The sequence below is a fragment of the Xiphophorus hellerii genome, chromosome 21 (assembly GCF_003331165.1).
Source record: "Xiphophorus hellerii strain 12219 chromosome 21, Xiphophorus_hellerii-4.1, whole genome shotgun sequence".
Lineage (NCBI taxonomy): Eukaryota > Metazoa > Chordata > Actinopteri > Cyprinodontiformes > Poeciliidae > Xiphophorus > Xiphophorus hellerii.
The window spans coordinates 3,323,939-3,334,824 of NC_045692.1; the positions used below are offsets into that span (position 1 = coordinate 3,323,939).

The window sequence follows — 10,886 nt, forward strand, 5'->3', positions numbered from 1 at the left end:
AATACAGGAAAAAGAAATAAGGTGCAAATTCACATTGAGTGACAACAACCTGGCTGAGCTGGAGAGTCCTGCTGGGTGACGGGATGAAGTCAGTGCAGCTCGTCAGAAACAAACATCATTTAGTTCATTACAAAATCTGAAAACTCTTAAGAAATGAAGCCCAAAACTTCCTCTTTCGATGTTTCTTCAGAAAACTTAAACTGACACATACAAAACATACTGTATATGCGATTAATATACGCTGTATGTACAGGACCTACAGTATATAGACAATGATCCATATGTGTGAATGTGTTTAACTAATCAAAGGTGTAATGGTAGCCAGGAAATGAAAACAATCATAAAAATACAATAAATCTACAGCAGAATGCATAAAGAGCTAAAATAAAACCCCCAAAAAGCTAGGAAAGTGTCTGTCCTATTGTGTTAAAGTTAAATATGAAGCATTTCAGTGCAGACATCACTCCCAGTGTTAGTTACTGGTACAAAAAAGTTGTTAACATTGGTGTTAAAGGATAATTAATGAAGTATTTTGATAAATTTGGGGATTTCTTCTCACTAACTTTCCAGTAGATCTTAAAAGCACGATTCCCCAACTGAAATTTTCTTTAAATGGAAGATATGTCAGTTAACTTGAGGCCAAGCAAAGTAACATCGTAATCTGGAGTGGCTGGAAAAAGTTTCTTGTGTGTCTACAGTGTGTGAGTGTTTCTATGTGCAGGGTTTTTCAAACAAATATTCTAAAAAATATATTTGTTTTTGTTTGAAATCCATTTAAATATGACACGATGTAAGAAAAAATGTACTAACTCTTTTCTCAACCCTGTTAAGTCTAAATGTTTCAGTTTCCATGGTCAAAGTTAAAAAGTGGAACCTTTTCTGTCCGTTTGATGAATCTTTGTTTTAAATGTGCTGAGAAGAAAAAGGGAAGAGGAGCAAACATTTTGAGAAGTAAAATAGAAAAGAACCAGCAGAGATAAAATAAAAAAACGGGACTCAAGAAGTAACTGAAGTAAAACAGAGAGGCTTTGAGAGCCATCGCCTTGTCACACCACAATGACGGTTTCAAACTGATTCTGTGGGTGGTGTAAGCACCACAGGATGGAGCAAGAAGCAGCTGGCCTCCTCATAACACACATGTTTTGGGGGTTTTTATGGTTGAGGCCGAAGCAATGCTGTGTTTCCATTTACTTTAAGTTCTTTTTATTTTTGAGTTCTGTGTACAATGATACATTCATTGCGGTTTAATGGGTTAAAAATCAGCACATAAAAAGCAGCTTCATCTAAACATGTTTGGCATTAGCTTATTGTGTTTCAACCAGCCTTTGTCTGTTGCCTCTTCCGCAGCATGCAGGGTTACAACGATTAAGACTTCATTCAGTTTCAGTGATGCTTAAAAAAAAACTGGTTTCTGCAACATCACAAAAATGGTGTTTTGTTCAAAACACACAAACTGAGATGTTGAAATAAGATATTATTACTACATTTTTTCAGTTTATCTGCAGGAAAACTAATTGTTTGCTTGGCAACCTCTCTCTCCTCACTTTGGTGAGATGTGAAGTGAAGGACTGAGAAAAACAGAGCAGAGGAAGTTGGTTCTTTGTTTTCTCTGTCACTGGTGTCTTGATGTTTTTTATAAACTCTTATGTTTTCTAGTCTGTTCCATGTTTTGTTTCTGTTAACCTTCCTTTTTTTTCTTCACTCACATTTTTAGAATAGAACAAATGTTCACACCCACAGAGGGTTAAAAAAAGCTTCCTCTTCCAGTGAAAGGCAGAACGTTTTCTGTAGATTTGCTTTTAGACAGAGGGATTTCCTGCTGGCTGAACTGTTGCCAATAATTTTTGATACAAACATATTTGGTAAGAAAAACAATTATTATACTGATTTTAAAATGTAGGTTTTATTAACTTAAAACTTTGAATGTTTCCTCTTTCAAAAGTGTTAAAGTCTTAAAATTCACTTTGATAAAATGAGCTTGTAGTTTTCTTTGGGTCGGTGGTTTTGGTAAAAGAACAAAGTTTACAGAATTACATTTCTGAATGCTACAGAGGAATATGATGTTTTTTAAAACCACTTTAATGGAAACAGAACTTTTTCATGCATTTTGTTTGAAAGATTTAAAAGTGACGTTTCTCTGAGATGACTTGATATTTTGATTAATTATCTGCCTTTATTTAAACTGAAGTCTAAGTTTTTCCTTCATCTTGTCTCTTAGACCTGATGGAGGGACGTAGCAGTGAGATGGCAGCCTTCTCCCAGAACATGCTGACAGCCAGCATGTTACTGAGTGTCTTCTTACTTTCAGGTGAGCTGTTTGTTCTCTCACTTTCATTTGGAGACATTACTGGAAGCCTTTCTAGTCTCAAGTAATGTCTGATCTTGTTTAAAGTAACAGGCTGCAGCTCAGCTGGAGTTCATGGATCAGGAAGTTTTTCTTCAGGAACATTTTGCTCCACATTGTGTCCATCTTTATTCTGCTTTTACAGGAGTTCAGACTGGATGTAATAACAAGAACCCAAACCTCAAAATTACTGCACCAAAGGAGATGGAAGCTCTGAGTGGATCCTGTTTGCTAATCCCATGCAGCTTTAGAGAAATACCAGAGAAACCAGGAGAAAAGTTTGACAACAACAGAGAAATATTTGGAGTTTGGATTAAAAGTGTTTCAGAATTTGAAAATAATAAGAAAAATGTGATTTACAACAGCAGTCGGTCTCAAAACAGCTATGCAGTGAACATTTCTGGAAACCTGAGAGAGAAGAACTGCACCAGTGTGTTTTCTAATGTAAACTCACATCAAACAGACAAATACTTCTTCAGGATTGAGAACGGGCCGTTCAGAGCAACAGCTAACTGTGATCCTGTTCATGTAACAGTTAGAGGTGAGAGACTTTGGTTTTTATTTATATGTAATACTATTGTTGAGAGAAAATTAACTATGATGCATTTTTGGTGTAAAACAACAAAATCCATGAATTGAATCATTAGTATAAAGTTAAACATCAACATTATCAGAGTTCAGAGTTTTTAAAAAAGCAGTTTGTGAGCACAAAGTGGATGTTTTAATTAAATGTATTTTTCAATGAGTTCTTACCTTCATATTTATAATTCTCTTTTTTATGCTCCACATGTCTAAAGTGGAGTCAGTCTGCTGTATCTCACTGTGTAAAATGTGTGTGTGATGTGAAAACACAGATTCTGCTTGGAGCCCCAGGATTGAAATCTCAGGTGACGTGAAGGAGAAGAACTCTGTCACCGTAAGGTGCTCAGCTCTCACTCCCTGTCCACAATCACCTCCTGGACTCACCTGGAACCTCCAACCAAACCCTCACAGACAGATGGAGAGGAACAAAGATGGAACGTTTACAACTACAATCCAGCAGAACATCACTCTGTCAGACTCAAATGATGTTTATAGCATCACCTGCTCTGCCAGATATCCTGTGAATGGAGGAAAAAACAAGACAGCAAATACAAAAGTGGCTCTCAGTGTTTCCTGTAAGTGATCCTGTCAGAACATCATGGTTCATCTGGTTCTCATCAATAATCTGAAGGTTTGTTATATTTTCCTCAGATGCTCCCAAAGAAACCTCAGCAGCTAGATGGATGGAGCTGAACTGCTCCAGCAGAGTCAATCCTCCCATCAGCTGCTTCACCTGGGTTAAAAACAGCACACATACAGCCATGATAGTAGCTGAAGGAGACGTCAGATTAACCGTCTATAAGGAAGAAACCCACTGCTGTGAGTTCTCTGGTTAGTTCTCTAAAGGTTTCCTCTACTCTTTGCATCTACAGTTTATGTTTCTGTTTTAAATTATGAAGCCAATATTGCAGTTAAACATGGAACCCAAGTGAAACTTAGTTTAGATTTTTGATAAGTAATTTGTTTTTTATATATATATATATATATATATATATATATATATATATATATATATAACCTTACAGATTACTACAACTCAGTGAAACACATTAAAATTCACACAAACCTGCCTGAATGATCTGAACTTCAAGACATTTTGTCGTCTTCCTGTTTCTTGCTTTTTTCTTTAGGTAATCTGCTGATTCCCCTCATTACAGTGACTGCTGTGGCTGTGCTCATCTTCCTGGTTGCATGGTGAGTATCAGGAACTGACTCATGAAGAAAAATGGCTCACCATTTAGAGGTTTCAGTTCAAATTTGGCTTAAAGAGAACTCTGTGTTCTTCTCAACGTTCTGTTTGCTGCAAAAAGTTCTCACTATTCTATTTACAATTTATTTTATCTACAGAGAAACTAAGCCACCAGAGCAGAATTTAGTTGAAAATGAAAAGACAGAAACAAACTTTTTCTATCATCTGTAAAAAAATATATAAATACAGTTCACACCTGAATTCTAAAGGTGTGATGTCAGTAAGATTTGAAAAAGATTCATTCTGATATTTCATTTCTCAAAAAGTGCAGCTTGTTTTTTACATGTTAGGCAATTAGTCTACTCACCTAAACTCTGTCCAAAAGAAGAAGGATAAAAGTTAATAGTTAACTGTTCTGCAAATTAAAAAAAACAAAACAACAAAAAAAAAAACCATCTTGCTCTCTGTGAGAAGAACAAAATCTTCGACAAAACAGAAACAAAGCCTGTTTTGTAGAAGTTCATCCTTGTCTAAAAGAAGCTGAAAAGTGAGAGATTAAAAGCTGGTATTTTCAAGATGTAGAATAGACTTACACAAGGTGAACGTAAGCCGGTGCGGTCTGGTACTGCGCCCCGATAAATGATTCTCCGCCGGTACACAGTACTGGAGAATGGCTACACTAAGGCCGTCATTCAGAACAGCTGCTCTTTGAGTCACGATAGATCTGCTAGTAATAGGGAATTTAAAACAAGATTTAATCTGTTCATAAACAACTTTTTTCTCATTCCGAATCATTTCTGAACTGTCCATGCTGTGTGCTGGAGCCTCTCCCGCTCCAGCAGTCCTCCTCTCTCTGTCCTCTGTCCACTGCAATCGTGTTATATTCTAGAAACATGACAAAAAAAATTATATATATATATGTAGATTTTGAAAATCTGGTGACGCATACGTCATGTTGTGTGAAATGTTGGAGAAGACCCTAATGCAGAGTCAGAGGCAGTGAGTGGATTTTGTTGTTTTAATCACAAATGAACAACAAAAAAATCACAAGGAACACAGGGAGCCAGAGCTGAACAATGCATAATGTGCTTAGGCACAATGAGTGGTGACAGAATCCCAGCGACGCTCCAGGTAGTCAGCGCCAACAATTCTGGCAAAACAATTCTCCAATGAGCAATCGAGCTGAAGTTTCAAACGTAAAAGCAATACTGCTATAAGACGTCAGACACACCAGGCAATTAAGTCAGTAGACTCAAAGATTTGGATCAATTTGTGTGGAGGACGCCAAAAACAAGCCACAATCACAGTGGAAACAGGTCAGGAAGTTCAAACTGCGCGCTGGAGGCGGGGCTTTAAAGAAGTTAGCAGAGTTTGGGGCAACACAGGAAGTGGGCCCGCAAAAATAAAAGAGAGAGAGAGCGAGAGAACACAAATGGTAAATAGGGAAATGAATTTAACAAATCACTAGACATAAGGAATATAAAAGAGTTAAAGGTCTAAATTAAGGTAAAACAGAAACAAAACGGATCTAATCAAAGAAAGAGACTAACATTAAACAAACCTCAAAAGAACACAACGAGCCAGGACAAATTCATTTCATTATTATATTTAACCGAAACTTCATTTTACCTTTTTTGTTCATGTGTCTTGCAAGACAACCTTGACTCTCATCATGTGTCTTCATGTTGTTCCTTGTATCATATGACTATTCTGACTTCTGTTTAATATTTTCTAGGTTTTTGAAGTCCAGGCGTACTGCTGTACAACACAATCAGGTGAGTAAATAACAGGTTATCCTATCCCTGCACTGTGTTCGGATTGAACACAATTTATGAAAAGCATGTCATTAAAATCCTCCTTTATCCTCCATACTAAATTTCAGCATAAAGACATAATAATAGATCACAGAGATGTGTTGAAAAACATGAAGTAAATCTTCCTCATTGCTTTTTATTTATGTATTTATGTATTCAGTGTGGAAAACATCCAATGTTAAGAAGTTTTCTATTTAAATCAAATCACCATTGTGACATTCGATGACTCATCTAAAAATGCAAAGTTTAAAAAAACTTGACTGAATCGTAACGTTTTTAAGCTGATCTGAATTTCTGAAAGTTTCTAGTTGGAGTTTTAATCCATGGCTTCCTGTTTCTCTGGGGTGTAAATATGATTTAACACAGACCTATTTACCCTGAGGTCGCTTCAAAAAGGGAAACACAAGAGAACATGCTATAAGTCAGAAAACTGTGACTTGATATCTTCAACCACACTCTGTGCAACAACTGAAACTTTAAACATCTTGAACTGTGACAAACCGGGCTGGATGAGCAAGGTGGAAAAGCGAGTCAACTTTGGGTGCCAAAAATAGACGGGGCATGTATTTACTAAAACTATATATAATATTGATTGATTTCAGATTAGAGGTGAATAACGTGTTTTTCTGTATATTCTCCGACAGACTAAAGCACCTGAGGAGCCTGGTGTTCAACCACCATCTAATGAAAGGCGGGAAGAACTTCACTATGTGGATGTGAACTTCATAAAGAAACCTACCTGTGCGTCAGAGAGTACCAGTAGAGACCAGCAGGAGACGCTGTACGACCAGGTCAAAGTGTCTGAGCCAGAGAATGGACCAGCTGAGACTGCTGACAGCTCAGATCCTGTCTACTCTACGGTACAGAAACCTGGCTGAAACTCTGTTCTTATTACTCACAGTCAGTGACAGGAGTCCTAAGACAACAATAATGTGCTTGTTTGAGGTTTTTTTCTGATTCTTTTTTAAAAATTATTTTTAGTTTGGATGTTTCGGTACTGATGTGGTGTGAGAGTGATCTGTATAGTTTGCAGGTTTTTGAAGTTTAATTTATCTTCTGATCTTTGTTGTATTTTATTTTCATTATTTACTGCAAAGTAAGCAATTATCTCAATATTTGCATGTTTAATATTTGCACTTAAATAAACAGTGTCTAGATACAGTTTTTACATTTGTTTAATAGAGTATAATTTCAATTATTGTGCACAATGGTCAATTTATACGGGAATCTATAGACGAAATATTATCTGCCCTCCAAGGAGCATGCTGGGAGCTCTGTTTGTTGAACAAGGAAACATGGTTTTAATGGAGTGAAGAAGGCAATGAAATGACAATACCATCAAAAAAAGGAACTAAGAAAAGTAAAAACTAAAGTAAGTCCTGTAATTAAGGATCCTTCAGAAACCCTTAAAGTCCAATACAGGCAGCAACCATTTAGACTAAACCTCCAGGTTTCTCCCCTGTAGTGTAAGGCTACAGGGAGCCTTACACTGGCTTCCTGTAGCCCAGAGAATAAACTTTAAAATACTGTTAGTTTATAAATCACTGAATGGTTTAGCACCACAATACATTAAATATCTGCTGCTGTTGCATCAACCTTTCAGAACCTCTCAGGTCTTCTGGTTATGGCTCTGCTCTGCATCCCCAGAACCAGAATCAAACACGGAGAAGCAGCATTCAGCTTCTATTCCAGACTTGGACGTTTGTTCCAAGTCTGGAACAAACTTCTAGAAAACTGCAAACACTGCGTTCCTTTAAATTTAACCGCCTGGTTAGAGTTGCATTTGAAACATTACCAATGGAACATTAATCATCAATCTGACATGTAACCATGACACTTGATAAAATGTAGTGTTTCAACTGTTGATCGTGTCTTCTGTGACTTTGTATTTTTATGCTGCTAAATATTTTGAACGGCCTTGTTGCTGAAATGTGCTACAGAAAAAAACCTGATTGATTGATGATTAATTCCTTCCTGGCTTCACTCCTTCAACAGGCATCTCCTGCAATGAACAGAACAGACCCAGAACTCATAGATTGGCAAGTGGGAAATTAGCCTGACAGGCTCTGGGCAACTCCTCCAGAAGGAAAATACCAGAGATGTCTCCCCTTTCCTCCTAATTTTGTCTCCAAATGTCCTTTCCAAAACACACTGGTTTTTGCCAGGATAATCAACAGGGGAAGACTCATGTTTTAAATTAAAAGCATACAACTATAACTACATTAAAAACAACTAAAGAGTTGTATCCTGTGACAAATGTCTAAATGAGGGAGGTTAACTTCTCTCTGTCTGACAGCATCCTCAGATTGAGATATGAAACGTCTTCCTTCAGTCTTACCACTTCCTCTATTATTAACTTCTCATTGCATAATATAAAAAATTATTCGCTGAAGCTTGGCAACCACACGGTGCCTTAGAAAGAGAGACCCAAACAAAAACACACAAGGAGAGTCAGGAGAGTACTTTGATACTTGCTCCTGGTTGTCCTAGAGTTTCCAGGACAGGTTGTCCTCTGGAACACTGGAGGACAACCTGTGGGTCCCAAGATCCAAAGGTAGAACCTTGAAGGATGACCTAGAGACAACAGTATTAAGCAAGAAAACCCTGCATACCAGCAAAGAGATCCAAAAATACTGGCTCAACTTCTGGTCTAGAATCCTTTGAAGCAGAAAAATCAGAACCAGGATGGCAAGACAGCTCAACAAGAATTCAGTAGGATGATCTGTTTAGAGGGCAGAGGAAGTTGATCTCATTTGGAGATATATATATGTATATATATAATATATATATATAATCCCCATATATATACAATACAGACCAAAAGTTTGGACACACCTTCTAATTCAATGGGTTTTCTTTATTTTTATGACTATTTATAAGGCAAGAAATCCCACTTATTAACCTGACAGGGCACACCTATGAAGTGAAAACCATTTCAGGTGACGACCTCTTGAAGCTCATCAAGAAAATGCAGAGTGTGTGCAAAGCAGTAATCACAGCAAAAGGTTGCTACTTTGAAGAAACTAGAATATAAGGGGTATTTTCAGTTGTTTTACACTTTGTTGTTTAGTGCATATTTCCACATGTGTTATTCATAGTTTTGATGCCTTCAGTGTGAATCTACAATGTCAATAGTCATGAAAATAAAGGAAACTCATTGAATTAAAAGTTGTGTCCAAACCTTTGGTCTGTACTGTACATATGGGGATTTTGGCCTTTGTATGGAGTCTCTGTTGTCTGCTGCTTCCTTCATCATCCACCAGAGGGTGCCAAGAGCCCGGCTGCTTGATACGGCACACCTGTGATCAATCACCTAAGATAAGATAAGATAAATCGTTATTGTCATTGTCACAAGGACAACGAAATTCAAAGGGTGCCATCAGTCGGTGCACATGCCCAAAAACAAAAAATAACTGTCCCACAATTCACACACAACGCAAGAATCAACAAACAACTGGCAAAAAAAAAAAAAAAAAAGAACAGCCACATTCTCACATACATCATTTATGATGATTAATGGTTGTTTTTGATTGCATTTAGTTTTGTTATTGCTATCGGGTAGAAACTGTCTCTGAGACGGTTGGTTCTTGTTCTGGTTGCTCTGTATCTTCTGCCTGAAGGCAGCAGTGTGAACAGAGAATGTACCTCTTCATCTAATAGTATAAGAGGAGCGTTCTGCCAGCACTTCGACACCTGAGTGTTTGCCAGTTATGGTACTCTGAGCCCTTCTGAGTGTACCTCCAAGTTTTCTTTGCCTATTGTTTGTAACATTTACCTGGTGCTCCATTCTCAGGTGTTTCCTTGTGGCAGTGTTGTAGTCAAGACCACCTAACTCGAGACCAAGACAAGACCAGAGTGTACCGAGACCAAGACAAGACCAAGACTTTTAGGGTCCAAGACCAAGTCAAGACCACGACCGAGGGAAGTCGAGACCGAGTCAAGACCAAGACTTTTAGGGTCCAAGACCGAGTCAAGACCAAGACCAGCGCCTCGCGCTACATGACACAATAAAATGTGAATGATCAAAATTGCTAATCAAATTGATCTGAAAGATTCACATTCCCATAAAAACACCTAGATTTTAAATACTTAGAGCTGAAATAAATGTAACCAATATTAAAAGCAGTACAAACTCTTTGTTCTGCTTATCTAAAAAGATAATGTCCTGGGCATTTGCCCATATAATTCATGTAAGAAATCACCACTGCCTGCACCATTAAACATAGCAATTGAGGCAATGCCCTGACGGTAAACAACGCTCAACTATGAACACTGACCAAAGAGCAACAAGCAAGAAGTAACCAAGCACAAGGAGCTCACCATGACTGTTCTCACCCTCTCTCCTATTGCATGAAGCCAGGCAGCACAATGCTGTAATGTCTGCCATCATGGCAGACACTACAGCTGCCACTTTGAATGCAAAAGGGCATGGCAAAGGGCATGCTCTGCGTGCTCTTTCGTTCTTGTGTTTTATTTATTTGCTAATTAAATAAATATCAATATAATGATAGCTACTACAGTATACGCAGAGCATTACAAGATCAAAGAACGGCTCTCAGTGAGGCTCCAGTCATGTCTTCTTAGTAAAGAAAAGTTCAGAAGACTTCGTGAATGTCATATCACTAAATTGCAGACTTTTGGACACAGTGTTGTCCCATATATGCGACAAGTTAGTCAACACCTCCGCACAATAATTCAGCGTAGTGAGTTACTTTTTTTTTTTTATCACAAATGCTTATGTGTCTCTGTACAGCTAGCTTTGCCAACATCACGTCAACGGAGCTTACCTTTCTTTGAGCTTCTTTTCTAAGTGACGAAAACAGTTAGACGTGGTCCCCACCGTCTGTGAAAGCAAAGCGCTGCTGAATTAGCTGTCGCCATCGGATTTCTTATGTTTTATGCAGCGCAATTAGATGGCGATTAGACAGACATCTTCCGCCGCTCAAAGAAACCATGT

At 37.8% G+C, this 10,886-nt stretch overlaps 1 protein-coding gene across 2 annotated transcripts; it reads left to right on the forward strand.

The window, feature by feature from the left end:
* The first annotated feature begins 1,797 nt into the window (after positions 1-1,797).
* On the forward strand, positions 1,798-7,096 carry LOC116711487 (myeloid cell surface antigen CD33-like). 2 transcript variants are annotated; one of them, XM_032550799.1, is made up of 8 exons: positions 1,798-1,862; positions 2,219-2,308; positions 2,490-2,885; positions 3,199-3,501; positions 3,578-3,757; positions 4,057-4,120; positions 5,851-5,890; positions 6,574-7,096. In XM_032550799.1, exons 2-8 carry the CDS (start codon positions 2,224-2,226, stop codon positions 6,805-6,807), a joined length of 1,302 nt encoding a protein of 433 aa, XP_032406690.1. In that variant the 5' UTR covers positions 1,798-1,862; positions 2,219-2,223; the 3' UTR covers positions 6,808-7,096. The 2 variants fall into 2 exon arrangements, with proteins under 2 accessions (XP_032406690.1, XP_032406691.1); XM_032550800.1 differs by having other exon boundaries at positions 3,578-3,745.
* The last annotated feature ends 3,790 nt before the right edge of the window (positions 7,097-10,886 follow it).